General features: G+C 43.3%; 2 protein-coding genes across 4 annotated transcripts; one reads left to right on the forward strand and one right to left on the reverse strand.

Annotated features, from left to right (window-relative positions):
- Window positions 1-1022: 1022 nt before the first annotated feature.
- On the forward strand, window positions 1023-10704 carry LOC128469345 (L-threonine ammonia-lyase-like). 3 transcript variants are annotated; one of them, XM_053451160.1, is made up of 12 exons: window positions 1023-1237; window positions 2341-2367; window positions 3616-3961; window positions 4226-4342; window positions 4467-4708; window positions 4783-4948; window positions 5513-5609; window positions 5891-5966; window positions 6142-6267; window positions 6383-6550; window positions 7215-7272; window positions 10364-10704. In XM_053451160.1, exons 1-12 carry the CDS (start codon window positions 1137-1139, stop codon window positions 10460-10462), a joined length of 1623 nt encoding a protein of 540 aa, XP_053307135.1. In that variant the 5' UTR covers window positions 1023-1136; the 3' UTR covers window positions 10463-10704. The 3 variants fall into 3 exon arrangements, with proteins under 3 accessions (XP_053307135.1, XP_053307136.1, XP_053307134.1); XM_053451159.1 differs by having other exon boundaries at window positions 1115-1400; XM_053451161.1 differs by lacking the exon at window positions 2341-2367.
- A 385-nt stretch (window positions 10705-11089) lies between these two features.
- Window positions 11090-16602, reverse strand: TMEM254 (transmembrane protein 254). Its single transcript, XM_053450089.1, has 4 exons — window positions 16451-16602; window positions 15687-15790; window positions 14812-14871; window positions 11090-11544 (listed from the first exon to the last, which is right to left on the reverse strand). The coding sequence occupies exons 1-4, from the start codon at window positions 16538-16540 to the stop codon at window positions 11421-11423; spliced, it is 378 nt and encodes a 125-aa protein (XP_053306064.1). The 5' UTR covers window positions 16541-16602; the 3' UTR covers window positions 11090-11420.
- Window positions 16603-20880: the final 4278 nt, after the last annotated feature.

Consider the following 20880-nt stretch of genomic DNA (forward strand, 5'->3'; position numbering starts at 1 on the left):
GCGTGGGAATTCCAAGCTCGGAATACTGCTATGTTCTTCACGGCCCATGGCGGCTGTTTCTTGTTATTCCGCGTCACACGGACCTTCTCTACTGGTTATCCTCATCTATTAATCCCCACATAACTACCGCGTGATGCACACAGGAAGGGCAGAGAGGGGTCCTGTGGTGGGGCCACGGCGAAAATCCTTCCCAAAAAACAGCTTGTCTCAGCTTATTCATCATATATCTCTTACACAGGTGCATGCGCCGCCCCCCGGTCGTAAAGCAGTCAACGCATGTCCATCACTGAACTGCTTTTTCCGGAATTTCTTTGAAACAATGTGGAATTCGATGACATCTCTTCTATTTCCTGTACCGCTTACCCTAGTCAAGTGACTGCGGGGGTTAATGAAGGGGTCGGGTTTTAGGCACTACACAAAACATTTATGGAGTGGACATTTTCAAAAGAAAAATAGCCGAGCTGCTAGGGCTGGCCTCGGGCTGGCCTTACTCATACCCAACAAGAAGATGAGTTGGGACCTCCACACATCTCCTTCCATCCCGTTTGGCCTCCATCGCTGGAAAGGGGTCTAAACAGATACATGGCTTCCCAGGCGCCACAAGGATGGCTGGTGCCACCAAAAAGAATTGTATAAATGTGTCAAGAACAGAGTTGTCTGCTTGTAGGAACCTTCTACCCCTGAGCTATACCCTCATCTTGGGCTGAAACCGCATACCCCGCCATCTTTTGGGACTTCCAGCCCTGTTCCGACGTCAGGAAAGACCACGTACGGCACTTGGTTGACGCCTCGGTCTTTTTCTTGCATCGAAGATCTGACGTGGTCTCGTTAGTGAACCAGGACACCGCGGTGTTGAGATGTCCACTAATCTCCTAAGGGGTTTAAGCAAACCCTCCGTCTTCAGAGCATGTCCTAATCCCAAGAGTGAGTTAAATTGGCAGGGACAGGCTAGCATGTTCTGTAATCCCTATAAATAGCTGGAGCCAGCATTCAAAGTCACCCTCGGTGCTCCTGATCAGCCGTGTCGTGGTCTGGACACCAAGCTCGACAAATTTCCCCACTAGGAGGTGGGGGGGAGCTGATTCACCTCTACACCAGAATCCACATAAAAGGGGGGATTTTCTTTAAAAAAAATTATGAATTTTGCAATTCAGTTTTTGTATTCCAAGGGATTAGGCCAAAGAGACGCCGTTGACGATTCCGAGCCGGAAGAGGACAGCGATCCTTTCTGGAGCAGGTTGGAAAGCCCGTAACCTTCTGTGTCCTCCCAACGTAGAAGCCATGGACAGTGCTAGAGGCCTCAGTGTCCCCCCGACTCCTTCCCGTCTTCTCCCTCCCTGGGGGGCAGTAGTTGGATGCCTGCTTCACATCGTTGTGTTTCTTTTTGCTGTGCTTTTTAGGTAACTTTTTCCTTGCGTGGCTTCTTGGGTACGGTCCATGTTAGTTCGAACTCGACAAGGGCATTCGGGTTAAGATGGCGAACTGAAGTCACCGCCTGTCACTCAGAACTAATACCTCGGCTTTCTCTGACGATCACTTTTGTGATCACCATCAGCTCTTGGCTTTCTTACGCAGGCAGTTATGGCAACCGTCTCTTTAATTCCCACCATTATGGACACCAAGCTCCGTATGGTCAACCTTTCCAAAGTTGCCATCCAAGTTAGAAAACCTGGCTTTATTTGGTTTATTTTTACATTAAGCCCACCATAATTTTGACAAATATGGCTGCCTTCAGTTGGAACCAAGCTATGCAAACTTTAGAGCCGGGGTATAAAACCACAACCCCCCTCCAAGGACCCCTTATAGTCCTAAATAATAACTGAAATTTGTGTTTTGATTTTGGGTCGAAGCTGAGGATTGAACCCAGCTGCATCCCTTCTATGCCACGTGATAGGGTCTACAGAGACGTCTGGTCGGACGGGGCTTGGTTAGACGTCTCCGTGGACCCTATCACGTAGAAACACTCCGCAGGACCCATAGAGCCATCCTTGTGGCCCCTGGGAACCCATGTATTTGTTTAGACCCCTTTCCATCGACGGAGGGTAAACAGGGGATGGAAGGAGATGTAAGGAGGTCCCAACTCATCTTCTTGTTGGGTGGTGTCTTCAATATTTTTAACATTCATGTCAGAAACATTTTTTTGCGAAACATGTAACACGATACATATGTTGTATGAAGTATTATTGATTAATGTGTGGAACGCGTTGGTTCCGTGTAAAGTTCACCATTACGATTAACGGGGGTTGTCAGATCTTGCATTCTTCTTTGCGCCGTCACCGTATTATCAGCCATGCCTTGTCATACGCTGCCCATAGCGCGCTCTTTTCTGTTCTGTTCCAGCTGTGTCCAGACGCTGTTTTCAGACAAGTAGGTTCATTATCTAAGTGTCCCAAACCCTCCCCCTCCCACCGACCGTCTCCTTGGCAGGTCCCTCCAAAGACGCTCTGGGGGTCTGTGTATCAAGCTCTTGAACACTTGGTCCTGAAACAAAGAAAACACATTATGATTACGTTCCATTCCCATCTGCACTCAATGAAAGAAGATTGAGGGCCAAGTTTTATGGATTCGGCACAGATCTTTGAGCCAGAATCCTAGTTTCGACTTGGAAAAGGAACAGCATTAGAGTGCTTGTTAGAGTGTACAAGATTTAATCAGCCCCAAAATGAGGAATATTTATCCAAAATATTACCACTTCCATTTCAGAATAGTTTTTATGTAAGTAAAAGGGACACGGTCCTCTCCAGTGGTGGCCAGGAGGTTTCACCCTATATTGGTATGGTCCAGGAGAAGGTAGAACCACGGGTGGAATGGAGAATAATGTCTGTATAATTGAAAAGTTGTAAAAAAGTTAACTTTTTAGAGGAATGTCGCTCTGATACAGGCTTCTCAAACCACCCAAAAAAAGACATGGAACCTACGAAAGGCTGTCCCCAGGAGCTTGATATACTGGCCCCTTCAACGGGTCTACCGACTAGACAACAGTGTGGCAAATGCATGGTGTTGATTCATAACAATCCAACAACTTGTTAACAGCTTTTTAATGCACATCATGAGTATCGTTGTCGTGCATGCTGTGTGTATTTTTTGCACAAAAAAGATGAAGAATATGTTTATATACGCATGAGACGCTTGGGTCTACCGGTCCCCTATGTTCCTAATGCATGGTGAACACAGACATCCATGGTGTTGTGGGTCCAACCATAGGCCGTCAATTAAAAATGTTTCCGATTAGGTGTATCCATTAATAAGGTATTTGATGAGTTTAATGTCCAAATATAATCAGGCCAGTATATAAATTCTACAGTTGAAAACAACAATGAGTTCCTCTGGGATGTCCTATCCTCAGTTGGTCATCTGAATTGGTGGAATTGGTGGAATTGGTGGATAGACTTCTTGGAGGAGATGCTGAAACTACCCACTGTTGGCAGCAAGATGAAAATGTAAAGTTCTAGGTTAGAACCCATTCCAGGAGAACACTCTTGTTCTGTTGGGTCAAATGTAGAAGAACACGTAAGGAGACTGGTAAACGATAGTAGAGGACAGGTTCTCAAACTTCATCATATGGGGACGTTTGTTGAGGCACGGCTTCTCTGTGGTGTTTTTTTGTTTTTGCAGTGGTAATAAAAATGCAACTAAAAAGAACCAACCCCCTCTCACAAGCAAAGATCAGGGTCAAAAAAATTGCCTTGTGCCCTGTGACCAGAATGGACCCCGTCCATTGGCCATCAACCCCGAAAGACTGAAAGGCTTCGTGGAGGAAGAACATTTTAACGGGGAACTGAGCACATGGGAAATGAACGTGGCAGGGAGCGCCGAGGAACTGCTGAAAGAATCTGTCGAACCCACCGCCCAGAAAAATCGCAAGCCAAGCATTCGGCCCAAAAATGACTTCCTGAGGTTTGAGGACATCAGTGCGGCAGCCTTTAAAATTCAGGGTGGCGTTCAGAAAACTCCATGCATGGTGAGAACATTTAATAACATTTTATAATGAGGTGGGATATGGAGGAGCTTTTATAATATCTGTTATAGATCTGCAGTCCAAGGGACCACCACGGTTGAGTAGTTTATGGAGAACCTTTGCTGCTTCCATGTAGCCGGTGTTGCATTTGGGACTCATTGATGATGATGGTGTAGGGTGGGATTCCTCAGGGTTTTGAACCTTCCTCTGGAACATCTCCAGAACATTAATTCCAGTCTCTGTATTGTTCTTGATGACCTATTTCAGTATTCAAGGATTTCAAAGCAGTATGGTGTGGACATTTACCTGAAGAAAGAGTTCTTGCAGTACATAGGGTCCGTGAAGGAGAGAGGGGTGTTATACCTACTCACATCGCTAAGTCAGGTAGGATTATCTGAATCGCTATTATATCAATCTATAACTCTTCTGTGTCCTCAAATGGGTAATTTTATTTTTGGCCTTGTTCTTGACCAATGACGGATCTGAGTTTCTGCTCCTCCGCCCCCAGGATCAGCAGAAAAAAGGGGTGATTGTGGCTACGGACAGTAACTTTGCGATGGCGGTGGCATTTCATGCCTCTGAGCTGCAAATTCCTGCTTTTGTTATCATGTCTGCTGGGACATCGCCTGGACGGGTCAAGATGTGCCGCGACTATGGTGCCATGGTTATATTGTTTGGCCCCACGGCAAGAGACGCTCGGAGTCACGCCATGCGGCTGGCCGAAGAGAATGGCTACCTCTACATGGAAGAGTATGTATGGCTTGAGTTTAATTGTTTTTTTTTTGGTATTTCACGTTAATTTCACCCGGTCAATCTCTCTCCAGGGAAGACAGCGCTGCTTACCTGGCTGGTCTCGGAACCGTAGGTCTAGAAATCTACGAGCAGATGCCCTGCTTAGACGTCGTCATATTCCCTGCTGGTGGACATTGTGGTCTGCTGGCTGCGTCAGCCGCTGCTCTGAAGCACCTGAACCCCAAAATCTCAGTGATTGTAAGTTCCTTTACTTCACTCACACCACGCTCTTTGTTTAGGATGACGCGGGTGTCACGCTAAAGGTCCATTTTGAAGATGCGACACTTGGTTGCTTGGGCAAAACTTTTGTTCTTCTCATAATCCATTTAGTGACCATAATCCATTGAGTAAGATCACATTAAGCTTTCAGGATCAGTTAGGTGAATAGTGAGAGTTCTTTTCCATCAAAACTTGTGATGTCCACCTTGATGGATAGCTATCTACTGACTGCTTCCAAAGCCTCTTGAAGTCTGATCATTGGGAGTCATTAAAAAAAGGGATTTTTCATTAGATTTGGATCAGGATGTTCCTCCAAGTGACGCTCATAGTTAACCCCTGTCTAGACGTACGTTAAAATATTTTCAGATGCTAAACAAACACGAGCACACAATGTCCTATATTCATTTTATTTTTTTATTATAATAATGTTATTATTATTAAGATTAATAATATAATATATTAATGATTTAATCCATAATTATATTATTCGTATATTTTTATTTACTTATTTTTTACGATTATTATTTCTTAATTTTTCTCTAGGGCGTAGAGAGCGCAAAATTTCCCATCGTACAAGAGTCTTTGAAAATTGGACACTGCATGACAGAACACGACTGGATCACGCACCCGTTGTATGGAGGTAAAAAAAACACTTATTTGGACAGAGTGGACAGAACTTCACAAACCTTAATATTTACAAACAGGGAAGAAAGAAGGAATCGGAACTTAAAAAAAAGAACTGAAACCTATTTAAAAAAACAATATCACAAAGTTCTAGAGTGTATAATAAATACGACATTTCCAAATAGGCAGAGAAAAATGTCCACTTGGCTGTCCCACCATCAAAATCCATGTTTCTTTGTTCTAAACCTGTGTTCCTGGTGAGTTCTACGCTCCAGTTTCTTCTAATCTGTGTTCCAGAGCTGGGTGGACCATCTTTTGGTGGCAATACCTTGAAGTTAACGAAGAAGCTTGTAGATAAGGTGATCTCGGTGAGGTAGGTATTATAACGTATAACATAATTTGTATTGTTTCCTTCCACTGATCTGCTTGACCGGCGAGATTTCGAAACGTCCACAAAGTTGTCCCACTAAGGCTACAGATGACGCATGCGCTGCTGAGTGACTGGTGGTTCTGGTCCGTTTCATGTTTTTGGGGTTATTGATTTTCAGAGAGGAGGACGTTCTTCTGGCCATGCTGAGGTTGTTAGAATATGAGCGGGTGACGGCCGACGCTGAGGGCTCCATGGGACTGGCCGCTCTGATAGCGGGGGCACTGCCAGACTTCAAAGGGAAAAAGTAAGACAAGTGATCATGGAGTTTATCCAAACCGTCATTGTAGCTCTTATGTTCTTGACTTCTGATGTGCTGGTATCAACGGTGTTTTGACCCAATCTTGATATTTTCCTCTCAGGGTAGGCGTTGTCGTGTGCAGTGCTAATCTGTCTTTGCCTTTACTGCGTCACTGCCTGGATCGAGCTCTGGTCTTGGACCATAGAGTTTGCAAATTCTCCATCGTGCTTCCTGACTTTCCTTGGGAAATCACCAAGCTCATGGAAGCCATTGGGCGAGAAGAAGCCAGGTGAAACCATACAAGTCTCCTTTCTGCATTCCTTGTCAACTTTATTCACATGTACATTTTAGGGTTTCATGATGTCTGAAAAAGGTCATCTCCTGCCTCTCTAGTCCATATTTCCCATATGTAGGGTACACTGTTTTTCTTGCCCCTAAGGGCCTTCAGAACATCTGTTCTCCGAAAAACCGAGAAGCATCAATGTTAGTTCATAGGAGATCTTAGAATTATTAGCACTGACTTTAGTAGTTAGCTTCTTCTCTACATTCTCCAGTATGGTTGTACCAGCAGGTCCTGGGTGGCTGCCCGAGACATGGACCTCACCCTCCTAAAGGTCTATGGTCATATTATCCACAGTTCTGATGGAGCAAGGCCTCCAGGGTCACAATGTGTTGAGCGTCCCTTAGCCAAGGGTACTTTCTAAAGTCCAAGGGTGTCATAAGATGTGCTCCGCGGCCTTCAAATCTATTAGTCTGGTTTTTTGAGGAAACCGTTCCTCGATTTGTTGTATTATAATATCGAGAACAGTCTTACTGGTTATTTGAAGACCAAATCCCTTACCAACATAATTGGAGGGTCAGGACTCCGAAGCACACAATAGCTCATAAATGTTTGGTGCAGATATAGGTCAAATTGATAATCTAATTTCTAATTTATTTAAATTTTATTTCAGGGTACTGGACATGCGGAAAGAAAACATTTTCCCGAATACAGATCTTTTCACTCTAGAGGTAAGAGACACGAATACGGATTAGCCATGCTTCTTTGGATTAGATTACAAGGAATACGAGCTCCTTGGGTTCAGAATTGTTTATTTCATCAATGAACTGGTTGCGTGAGTGATAGAGTGCAGAAGCGATACCAAACAGTAAACGTGGAGTGCGTTTCCTATCCATGAACTCGACAGGCTGGTCGGAATAGATGAAACATGGAAAAGCTGCTACTTCTCTCCTCTTGCAATATTTCAGTTGAAAAACATAAAAATGTTGTAGGTGGGTGGGTTTCTACTTTTCTTTGTAAGTAGACCTAACAAAACGTAGATAGAGGAACATTCAAGAACCTCCGGCTGATGTCCTTCAGCTGTGGCTGGTTGTCCATTGGAACAACACTAGGTTCTCTAACTGGGAGATGAAGATATGGATGTGGAAGGTCCTCAATATACCTGAGAACCTAAAATAAGAAATATATGTTGATAGCCTGGGCTTTTCGATGGTCCTTACTGGATGGTTTTAAACCCAAGTCCTTATGGACAACCTAACTTATCAAGACTTCATCAGGTCTTCACCAATATTCTCCAAGACCTTCTTGATATTCACTGGTCTAGAAGTGATGCAGGTAACTTGGCCACAGGGATACTATTCTTCTGGCATTTATCATCATGGTCAGACTACAAATACCATGATGCTCTGTTGAAAACAACACAGAACTTGGTGATCTTCCCAACACACTACGATCGAGGTGCCAAGTCGTGAATCATCACAGGACGCCGTAACATTTCTGGCCCCCGGCCTTCCAACCTTTCGATTTTTTAATACCCGTTCTCGTTTTTTCCCTTCGGGCAGAGAATTTGCTGTTGGATTCACAAATGGTTCTCATTATCGTAACCAAAATAAATAACGCGACTTAACTCCTCGATTTCTAGGGCAGTCATTACCCAAGAATTTAAGTTATCTCTTCTTTGAGGAAAACAATGCGGCCTCTAATGGCAGGCGATTACCCTGTCTGGGGAAGGCAGGGGGGGGGATAAAAATGTAATCCATGCTTTAATGGAACAAGCCGATTACTAAACACTTACGTATTGCGTAATTTTTGGCCACATTATGCATTTCGGTGAAGGAGCTATCCTCGAAAATAGGATATTTTGTCTTTATATTAGCACTTTTTCTTAGAAAAGAGTAGGACCCACCATCCTTACGCCCCATCACATGGTGTGAATCGCCCCGTCGCTAGCGCTAGAGGCTCATGCGCCGTCCGCTAAAACAACGCGGGGAGAGAACAGGAAGTGGCTTGCAGCTTCCTGCTTGGGCTGACAGGAGGATTCCAATGCCGTCTGCACTGAGGGATTATGGGAAAGAGAGGTAAATATGCATACTTTTACCCCAGCTATGTCTTTATTGGAGGCAGATGCCGTGGGGTATCTACTAGACGTGCAAACGGGCCAAAGACGTTTCGGACCAATTTTTATGTTCTTTTTGGGCTCGTTCATTTTCGGGCAACGAATTTCATTCCCCGCCCATTTGGTTCCACCAAAAATGCGGGGGCCATTTTGAATTTGGGAATGAAATTCGTTGCCCGGAGCCCACGTGCACTCTTACTTACGCTCTCGGCCACTTACTCACACTCTCTCACCTTCTCCGCCGACCACTTCCACATCTCCTTCTTCTTGGGGGATCAGAGAGAGAGAGGACGTCACTGGAAGGACCACCATTTTGGCGGAAGTTCCCGCCGGGTTATGTCCGCGGAGATGCGGACAAAGAGATAAGATAAAAGATGGAAGATAAAGATCCATCCGGCAGAGAACGTAGGGAAACATTTAGAAAGTGTGCGAGACCCACGCATTTCGGAGGAATTTTTTTAGCTTTTTGCTCTGTTTTCGTCTGATTCGTGGGGGGGGGGGTCTGGCCTCGGTTTTGTGGCTTCATACGAGTTGCCGAATTTACCAAAACTCTATAAATTTGCAATTCTTACGAAGCCCAGTATCTACTCAATCCTGACGTTTTGTTACATGTTTACCGCCTTGGATGGTGGGTGCGGAAAGAATTTTACCTTTTTTTTTTTGTGTGTTTTGTTTATTTCTCCTTAATTTAATTCTGGAACAGAAGGTCTTGCCTCGGAGATTTAATAACTAAATTAAAAAATATGTAGCATTCTAGAACTGGAAAAGAACGTAACAGAAATGAGCACTGCATCTGGCATTGATCATCATTATCACCCCCCCCCCCCAAAAAAATGTTTTTCCCTAAGGATATGACGTCCGTAATCAGCAAATGAACAAAGCGTTCCTGCAGAATGACCTCATGCTGTATACAGATCCGCACTCACGCTAACCCCGCGGTCATCAGATCAGATGTAAAGGGATAGTTTGGGGCCCGCGAATATGTACAAAAACTCAAAAAGAATCAACATTATAATGTAAGAAAGTTTTACGTCACTGAGAAGGTGGAAGATAAGTGGAACAGCCTCCCAGCAGAGGTGGTAGCGGGTAATAGAGTGCGCGGGGGATTTAAACATACGGCTCTTGAATCTAAGACGAGACCAAGACAGCAGGAGAAACGGGGGGGGCTAGACAACTGCTGTTCACTGGGGTGAAACGCGTTGGGTTCTTTCCTAATGTTTTTTAAGATTTAGTAACTTTTGGGGTTCCACCTTCATTTTATTATTTATTTAATATTTTTATTAGGTTCAAAATTATGTTTGCATTTTACCATTTCTCACTATTTTTTTTTTTCATTAAAAACCTGCATATAAATTATTTTTAACTGCAAATAGGATCAAAACTGCATAGACTTTTTCCCATTTATGTTCAGTTTTCTATTAATTTTAATTCGTTTCCAGTTTTTTTTATTAAAATATATTAGTTTTTTATATATATGATTAAATATTAATTTAAAAATCGTGTTCGCAGTTTACCGTTTTATATTTTTTTAATTTAAAAACCCCCCACAAGAAACCATGGGGTGGAAAAAATATATATTATTTTAGTTCTTCTGTTAAAATTAATATTGATTTTGTAACTTTCAAGCTTTTTTAAAGGTTAAATATTAAAATATTAAGTTTTTCATTAGAAATATATATTTTTTTTTGATTTCCTTTTATTCGCAGGTAACTTGTGTCGTGGAGACGAGAGATAAAACGCACGCCACGCAGCTGAGAAACACCCTCTCGGAGAAATACCCAGCCGCGCAATGGATCTCGCAGTGACCGAAGCGGCTGGGCGATGGATGATGCAATAAAGCCTTAACCACTTCACTGCCGAAGGGGGGGAGGGGTAGCCGGGCACGACACGCTCACCTTATCTGGTCCTAAAAGACTAGCAAAGACGCTTTAACTCATAACTCCGTTTTTGAGGCTTAGAAGGGGTTAAACAGTGTGCTCATCTAGAGCCTGAATTAATGATGAGCGCAGGCTGCGCATGCTTATCCAATAAAAGAATACTTTGCTGGGAGGCGTATTGGTGTTTGTGGCGCTTTCCTTCCCTCCACTGACGCCCCTCTTTCCGACTCGCGATGAGTCTATTAATTCAATTGTGTAAGGTTTTTCTGCTGCTATGGCAACAAAGTCTTTCAGCCTGAGCATTTTGATTGAGTGCCTGAAGCGGTGTAGTCAAAACACCTTGGCATTTAAGCCCTCCCACTTCTTGCTCGACTCCGCCCCACCTGGGGTTGACCCTGCCTACAATAAAGACTGGCCACACCCCCTTTGAACAAACCCCACCCACCTCCCCTCATATATCAATCTAAAAAAATATATAAAACCGCCGTTATCGACTGTTATGACCCAATTCCACCTTCTCGGGGGATATTATGGTTGTATAGAACGTCAAATATATCATCGGTTCTGAATTTTATTCTTAAAAACCATTACCTGTGCGGTGGGACCGGACTCCGGCCCCAGGGCCGCGCACTGTCCCTTTTAAGACAAACCGGTCCCAGTCTAAAATGAGGTCACAGCGTTGCAGTTTTGTTCGTCGGTTATTAACCCTGAATTCAAACGTATAACAGTGCAGAGGAGGGCGGAGAAGTCCACCTGGAGAAAGATTTTTAACCAAAAGGGATGAAAAAAGAGGTTTTCTAACCCCAAAAAATCCTGTTGTCGATTGATATGCTGTAAAGCTGACTGTCTCTGAAAGAGTTAATCGGACTGTCGTCGGGGTGGTCTCTTATCTGCGTTTCTTCGATGGCGCCGGCTTGTACGCGATCAGCAACAGGAGCGACGCCGCCCCGAAGAGAAAGGTCTGGAGGAGCCATTTGGTTCTAGCGCCCGAATCCTTGATTCCTTTGGAACTGGGGAGGAAAAAGCAGAGAAGCGCGGAGGTAGAAATTAACAGCGGGAACTCATTCTCAAGGAGGCTCGGCGAAGTGATTTAAAGCTATTTGCCGGCGGGGCCTCTGATCTCAAAAAAGTGTTCCCTCTAAGGCGAGCGAGTGGGCACGGAAAGAGTTAAGAGCCCTTCCAATGGCAGTCCTTAACTGTTTCAGTGCTGGGTTGGCAACATTTAAATGTTCCCAACTCCCCTAATAAGCCCAATATGTAAAAGAATAAAAAAAATTAAAAAAATTAAAAAAAATATATATTGCCTCAAAAATTATACATATTCAGATTCTGAAAAATGGTCTAATTGAGCCATTTACAGGAGATTTTTTTTTCTTGTCTAATAAATAAAATATATTTGTTCAGATTTAGAAAATTGGTCTAATTTTTTTTTTAAATAAATAAATAATAAATGGCAATAATTTTGATAGCGGTGTAATAATCACTAAATAAATAATAAAAATTATATATACCGTATTGGCTCGAATATAGGCCGCACTTTTTTCCCCCACTTTAAGTTTTTAAAGTGGGGGTGCGGCCTATATTCGGGGTCTAGCGCCCGACGCCCGGGACATGCAGTCCCGGGTGCCGGGCAGGCAGCGGGGTTAAGATACAGATCCCCCGCAGCGGTGCAGGGGACCTGCATCCTTCTCCCCGATACGCTCAGACAGCCTCCCCTGCCAGCACTTCCCACGGGGGGGGGGGTGCCGGCACGGGAGGTTATCTAAGCGTTTTACCTCTGCCCACCCCCGACTTACCGGAGCAGACTCCCGGGTGTCTTGCGGGGCCGGCGGGAGACATCTACGCAATACGCGCATGCAACTTCCGGTACCGGTACCGGAAGTTGCATACGCGTATTGCGTAGATGTCCCTCGCCGGCCCCGCAAGACACCCGGGAGTCTGCTCCGGTAAGTCGAGGAGGGGAGGGCAGAGGAGGACAGCGGCAGCGTATCGCGGGGAGGGAGGACAGCGGCAGCGTATCGCGGGGAGGGAGGACAGCGGCAGCGTATCGCGGGGAGGGAGGACAGCGGCAGCGTATCGCGGGGAGGGAGGACAGCGGCAGCGTATCGCGGGGAGGGAGGACAGCGGCAGCGTATCGCGGGGAGGGAGGACAGCGGCAGCGTATCGCGGGGAGGGAGGACAGCGGCAGCGTATCGCGGGGAGGGAGGACAGCGGCAGCGTATCGCGGGGAGGGAGGACAGCGGCAGCGGATCTCGGGGAGGGAGGACAGCGGCAGCGTATCGCGGGGAGGGAGGACAGCGGCAGCGTATCGCGGGGAGGGAGGACAGCGGCAGCGTATCGCGGGGAGGGAGGACAGCGGCAGCGTATCGCGGGGAGGGAGGACAGCGGCAGCGTATCTCGGGGAGGGAGGACAGCGGCAGCGTATCGCGGGGAGGGAGGACAGCGGCAGCGTATCTCGGGGAGGGAGGACAGCGGCAGCGTATCGCGGGGAGGGAGGACAGCGGCAGCGTATCGCGGGGAGGGAGGACAGCGGCAGCGTATCGCGGGGAGGGAGGACAGCGGCAGCGTATCGCGGGGAGGGAGGACAGCGGCAGCGTATCGCGGGGAGGGAGGACAGTGGCAGCATATCTCGGGGAGGGAGGACAGCGGCAGCGTATCGCGGGGAGGGAGGACAGCGGCAGCGTATCGCGGGGAGGGAGGACAGCGGCAGCGTATCTCGGGGAGGGAGGACAGTGGCAGCGTATCGCGGGGAGGGAGGACAGCGGCAGCGTATCGCGGGGAGGGAGGACAGTGGCAGTATATCTCCGGGGGGGGGGGGGACAGAGTGGCAGCATGTTTTTTTTGGTGCTTTTTTAAAGAAAAAAAACTTTTTCTTTAAAAAAGCACCAAACTTTTAGGGTGCGGCCTATATACGGGTGCGGCCTATATACGGGGGCGGCCTATATCCGAGCCAATACGGTATATATATATATATATATAAATCATATAATCAATAAATAATATTTATATTTAAAAAAAAAGTGATATTGGTTCAGGTTCTGAAAAGTTTTTGTTTTTTTAAGATTGTCATTTAATTTATTTTTTTAGTTTTAAATGAACAAAAAAAAAATATGAAAATTGCATATATATTACCCGGGTTCCTAAAATGTCCTTTTATCTTTTTCTGAACTTTAATAAAGCTTTTGTTATCCCCGTAGCAAAAAAAAACAAAAAAAAAATAATAATAAAAAAACTAAAAAAAAAAAATAGCCATCCCCTAGACGGCACCAAAATATTAATAGCGGTTACATAACGGCACGGAAATTCAAGAATCTTCCAAATTCGCGTTGATTGTTCCACAGGACCGCTGGGTTGCCGTGGAAACCACAACAGAAATACGAAATGAAAACGACGGGGAAAGTGAACACTGAAGCCGTCGCTCTCTTTCGCGATTAACTACTCGATTGCCGGACGGCACGAAATAAAAACTGGTGCCTGGAAAATTTTAGAAGACCACTGCGTGCCATAAGGGGTGCAGCCGAGCGTCTCCGCAGAGCGCTTCACCTTTAAGTGAATAAACCCCTAGGATCTGGAAGGTGTGTGAAAAATGGAGACTTTTAAGGTTTTATTTAAAAACAAAAAATCTTTGTTGTAAAGTTTACATATAATAAGAGGACTTACTTAATGGGGAGGAATAAGGAAGGCTTCTTCCATGGTAATCTGCCAGCGGTATTTAATGGGTTAACTTGGTGCACAGAACTGCTTTTGAGTTCTGCAAGTTATAGATGGGCCAGACTCTGCTGTCGGTGTTTGGGCTCCCTCTGCTGGCCACCACCGGCATTACCAGCAACTTGTTAATGCCTCGTCAAAAGGACCTAAAAGTAACTTTATCTCTGCCCTCCCGACCAATATTTGTACTTTTTAACCTCCTTGAACTGTTACATGCTTAAAAAAAAATAAAATAAAAAAGAATAAAAAAATAAAAAAAAAGATTGATAAAAATAATTTTAATTATTAAATATAAAAAAATTGTTTCGATATTTTCATTTTTTTATGACAATTGAAAAAAAAAAGGTTTTAAATTATATTTGATTAATTGAGGCGTTCCGTGTTTCCCTACATCCTCCATTCCCCGGTTCTATGCGCTAAATTAACCCATGCAATGCTGCCGACGGATTTAAATAAGCAATACAAAAATAAGCACACAAATTAATTAAATCTAATTAAAATAATAATAAATATATATATTAATATCCTCGCCATTGGGGACGGTGGCCCGTACGGAGTCGTTTACTGACCTGCAGAGCCGCATGCTGTAGAGGGCCTCCAGCAGGTGTATGATCCATGCCACCCAAAACCTGTAACAACAGACCGGTAAGTCAGGCCCCCCGTGTGCTTAACCTCTGTCCGGCTACCCGTTTCAGAAAGAGACCTTTGTGCAGTCAGATAAAGTCCTGATAGAGTTCCTCGCAGTCTGAGATAACGTCAGAGATGAGAACGCTCATCTCTGACTGAGGTGACTGATGATGGTTTTCAGGAGCCGTATGCCTATCCCGCGCATGTTTATGTCCCCTCAACGTACTGGCCTCTACCACTCCTGCTGGGAGGCTGTTGCACTTATCTACTACCCTCTCAGTAAAGTTAAAACCCTCCATTCTCATGGTATTCGGAATATCTCCGACAGGTCTCTCTTTAAACCGGGTTTTGTTTCTGAAGTCACACGGGAAGAATCTTCGGAAGCCAAAATAATAAAAATAATAGTAATAATAATAATAAAAATAATAATTAAAAAAGGTAATAATAGTAAATAAGTCCTATTTGGGGATTATCCACTAAATCCAGATTTCCAGATTTAAAGGGGCAGCGGAATTTCCTGCCGGAGTTATGTGTTATATATATATATATATATAGGTTATATATAGAGTTCTTTTCCAAAGTTCAGATCTGATTCTACGGAGACCAAAGTACAACCGGCAGAGCTTACACATTATTTGGCAAACATTAACCCCTCGTTGTGGTCTGGAGAAGCCAGAGAAGTATTTCTTCACGAGACCTCTAAATATCGCACCCAGATATGGTGGCCAAATTGGTTTATGGATGATGGGAATTGTGGTCACTGGGCCAACTGACTACCCCATAGTGGGGTCTACTTGAATATCCCTCTGCAGCTTACCCGTGGTACATGACGCCATAATGATTCTTCACCAAGTACTGGACGAACGATCCGAAGGGTCCCAGCTTCTCGTAAGGGATTTGTTCAGGGAAGAAAACGGTCCACTGAAAAAAAACAATAAAAAATTATATAAATTATATAAATATAAAAAAATAAAAATGAATTATATAAAAATAAAATTCATAAAAAAATTTAATAAAAATAAAATATATATGAAAGAATATTAAATAAATATATAAAAATTTAATAAAAATGCATTATATAAAAATAAAATAAATACAAATAAATAAAAATGAAATAGATAAAATAAAATTAATTATCTAAAAATAAAATATATAAAAATGAATACATTTAAAAAAAACAAAAAAAAAACCTGCCATGGGTGAAATGTCAAAATAGGAGACTATCGCACGCAGGATTAACCTGTTTGACAGGGGTAACATTACAATAGCGGTGCTACAAGGATCTCTGAGGGTGGATGGAGTTAATTATATATGCATAGGGTGTGGGGTGTTTATGGGGATATATATATATATATATATATATATATATATATGAGAGAGCGATGTATAGCTATATAACGCTGAAATGCATGCTACTCATTTCTCAAAATGCTTTTTTTTTTAACTCATTTTTCTTTAAATATTCAGTTTTTAACGTCATATGGGTATGATTTGCTACGTGCCGCCTATACGAGTCCAGCATAGCATGCATACAGCTAGAAGCCCTCCCCGTGGCCCCTGCTGGCCCCCTGCCCCTCTTACGGTGAAGAAGCCCATGGACAGGGTGATGAGAGCCATCCAGAAGAGGCTTGCCCTACGGAAGTAGGAGGCAGCCGCAACAGTCGATGCCATGCCCGGGGTAACAATGAGCTGCCAGCACTCACTCACACACACACACACACTCTGTCAGCCAGTTGCAGTCATGTGACCAGCCAGGCGGAGTCCACCGATTGGCCGGCAGCAGGGATTCAGCGTGCCAGCCAATCAGGGTCCACTCACTGCCTACATCACAAGGCTTCCCATTCATTCTCGTAGAAGGTGCACTTCCTGCTCTCGATACATTGTTGCCGTCAGGTCCCGGTGCGAAAGGCCGATTTACTTTACTGAGAGGGTGGTGGAAGAGTGGAACGGCCACCCAGCAGACGTGGTGGAGACTGATAGAGCGAAGGGGATTTAACCCCTTCAGCGCCAAGGGTTTTTAGTACCGTGTTTTGATGAACCCGCACAAATTAGACATTTATGTTCGCCAACAACATCTCCCCGATTCCATACATATCCAGCCCTTACGTATCACCCTATAGCGTATTCTCTTTATTACAAATTAATGATTATTAATGCTAATTAATAATTAGTAGCTTAAGAGGCTTGAGGTTTTTTAAAGGCCAACCTCGATTATAAATTAAAAAACCTCGTCTCGTTTCTAACGATTTCCTTTGATTGTCCTATAAAGTTTACTATTTTCTTTTTTATTATTCTTTTCAACCTATATATCAGTATCCGAGACAGGCTGGACTACCATACTTATATTAACCTCTTGTGTGCCTAGGGTGACCCATCACGACCCCCCCCTCAGTTATTTTGAGGTTATGATGAGGTCATCACACCCCGACAGCCGAGGATCGTGTCCCCTCCATACGCCTTTTCACCTCCTGCAATCCGCATCTTCCCAGAAAGGGGCTTTTTTTCTTTACAGTCTCAATAATCGCCCTGCGATCAGAAACTCATTTCCAATTCAATGCACTAAGAGCTCAGACAGGTTTCAAGGACCTGTAACGACTTCCTAACGGCTGGTCTACGTCCGTACTGGGCCATACGCATTTTTTGATCATAAAAACCTAGAATTTGGGGCAAATCAGACCCATTCGGCACTGGTCTAGTCTGCCAGTTTTTCCTGCATTAAAGACTGCATTAATCAGTCATTGGTCTCGTCTTAGATTCAGGAGCCGTATGTCTATCCCATGCATGTTTAATACCCTCACTGTATTACCCTCTACCACCTCTGCTGGGAGGCTGTCCCACTTATCTACCATTATTTTTATATATTTATTTATATGTATAATATTTTTATATAGTTATATATATATATAATGTTTATATATATATATATATTTTTTTTTTATATATATATAAATATATATATTAAATATTTTAAAATTAAGCAAAATATTTATCCAAATCAATTAAAAATATCATTTGGAAAAACACATTTTCATCAGCTTTCAGTGATATCATATTAAAAATCTTATCTATATATAGTTAATAAAACCGCAATGATTTACTTTAAATTGTTACTAATTACCTGGCAGCGGGACTAAGTCATTACGTTGGCCTGGAGTAATTAGCAGCAGGAAAAAAAAAACACTAATAATAAATTAAACACGTAAGTAAACATTCTATTTGTTTGCAGTAAATATTCTCGGAAAATATTTGGCCGTCGGCGTTTATATATATATTCCCATTTAACCTTTCCGCCGCGTGACAGCGAGGAGTAATATTACGGGGCCGCTAAAATTCATTTTGTCCGCTGTCGAATTTTTCTCATTCCAAATAGCCAATGGAAAAAAATCTTTTTTTTTTTTTCAATTAAAATAAATAAAAAAATAAAAATAAATTATTAAAATAATAAAAATAAATAAAAATGTAACTATTATTATTAAATTAATTTAAAAATCCCCTATTATGTCCGTATTTAATTAAAAAAATATATATAATGTACGGTAATAATATAGCAAATTTATACCAAATAGAAAGAACAAAAAAGTCCCTCCATTAATGTGTATTTAATTGTCTATCCGTACATACTGTTAATCCTTTGAAGATGTGGATTGGGGTGTCAGCCTCCACAGGAAGGAGTTTGGAGGTAGCTCCTTTTTATTATGCGTATTAAGTCGGGTTGCTAGACATCCTTGGCTTTCTGACCCAAAGGACCCTCCTCAAGTCATCTCAAGACGCCTCGTCTTAAAAGAAACCCCCATTTGCATAGACGCGCCGGGCTATATAGTGAGCCGCGGCATGTCTTCTCCAGTCCCAAGAGGTTGCTGGTGGAGGACACGTCTACTGGGAGGATCTGGAAGAGAAAGCCTTGAGGATGGAGGTGACCAGGGCATCGATGGGGGGTAAGTAGAAGACGGGTGGCTTGATTTTGTGATTTCTCGAAGCCATCAGTCAAAAAAACTATATTAGTTATTTTTTTAATTAAATAACTTTAAATAAATTAATATTCTGAAATAAAAAAGAATTAAGCGCATTCGTATTTGACCAATGAGTGAAAATTACATTATTTTTTAATTTATTTTTTACAGTTTTGTCAAATATCCAGGGAATTCAAGTAAATTTAAAAATGCGAATATAATTTCCAATAGGGTCTGCTGAGAAAAAAAATCCCCTCTAATTTATATTTTATTATTTATTACAACTTTTTTAGGGGAAATTGGAAAAAAAATCACTTTGGGTGCAATTTTTGTTGTTTTTAATATAAATTCTATTTAAAAATCTATTTTCTAAAAATAATTCTAATCCGACCCCATCTGACATGTCGGAAAGGTCCTCATAAACCGAGTGTGTGGTTTTTTTGGATCATTTCCCGTATTATTACAATTCTATTTCTTATAAAAAATATAGAATTAATTAGTTACAAATATATTTTTATAAAAAATAAATCACATGACCCGTTGTCTTTATCGCAGATGTATATATGGAGAAGAGAGTTGGCGTTGGGGCCGTGAAGGTCAGGAGGAAACGCACTGTGTACAGCAGAGCCCACCTGGACCTTCTGCACAGAACGTTTAACACAAACCCTTATCCGGGCATCAAGTTACGGGAGAAACTGTCGCTCCTCACGGGGGTCCACGAATCCAGAATCCAGGTATGTAGGAGACTCACCGCTAATGTCCTCCCCTAACCTTCTTGTCACGTCATTGTTAGTAACGTGTTGCCTAAAGACTCGACGTAGGAACCCACCGTGTCTTCTTACAAGAGTTATTGGAATAGACACTTCGTTCCTAAACTGAGCCCCTCAACATGTCCCACCGTAGACGACCTCATATGGTTCCTCAAGACAGGGTCAATGATGGAGGCCATTAATGACTCCAGACCACCTTCTTGTTATATGGCTGACGGATAACATCTCTGTTCTTCTGTAGGTTTGGTTTCAGAACAAGAGAGCGAGGAAGAACAAGTCGAAGAGGAAGCAGGACGGGGACGATATGACAGAATACATGGAACGCCCTCCGTTTCATTACGTTCCTCGCATCAGCCGGACGGCAAAGTCCAAGGTTAAAGTGGAGGACATCGAGAAAGGCAAACTCGGCTACATGGGCTCAGCTCAGTTGTTTCAGCTCAACCACTTCCGCGTGACCGGCGCGACGGGTCCACATGTCCCACGGAGCTGTACGAACTACGTCCCGCCCAGCAGGCAGATGGTATCTGCAGGCCCACTAAGACCATCCAGTGGTCACCTACAGCCGTATAATGTCCTCAACCAGCCGGCATCCACCACCCAGCATCCCGGTACCACCGGTGTTCAGGAGAAAGGCCGATCTGGATGCACCTTCGCATCAAGCAACCCGGTGGAGTCTTCTTCTGGCCAAACAGAGGACTGTTCCCTGGAAGAGATGCTGGAGGAGATGCAGTCCTTCTGGGCCGATATCGTTGATGACTGTCCCACCAAAACGGAAGATTTGCTGTACTTTGTCCAGTAAAATACGCTCCAGCTGCACTTTGAATGAAAACACAAACCTCTCCATGGAAATTGTCCACGTCCTGCCGACGGCTTGGGAGACCCGTGGTCCTTTTCTGGATATTTTAATTTTTATACAGATATTTTATTTTTTTTGTATATTTTTTTCCCAATTACCGCATGTTGCTTGGCGCACCCTAACGCACTCTTTACTAATGTACTTTGGAATGATCCTTTTTTTTTTTTTAATAAACGGCTTAATATGTTATGAAATTGGTTTGAAATCGTGCACTTTTGGGTCCTTGGAGAAAGCTTCTTAAAGCTTCCCCAAATCCTATGTTTTTAAGCTCACAGCTGCGAATAGTTAAGAAAATCCTATAAACAGGAAGTTAAAGTGGAAATTCACAAATTTTACTCCTAGTATGTTTTTTGTTCCCCCCCGCCCCATTATATAATGTTTTCAGGCAGCTGCATTTCAGCCACTCTGTTATCGGAGCCCCAATCTACTAGACAA

The sequence above is a fragment of the Spea bombifrons genome, chromosome 11 (assembly GCF_027358695.1).
Source record: "Spea bombifrons isolate aSpeBom1 chromosome 11, aSpeBom1.2.pri, whole genome shotgun sequence".
NCBI classification, from domain to species: Eukaryota; Metazoa; Chordata; class Amphibia; order Anura; family Pelobatidae; genus Spea; species Spea bombifrons.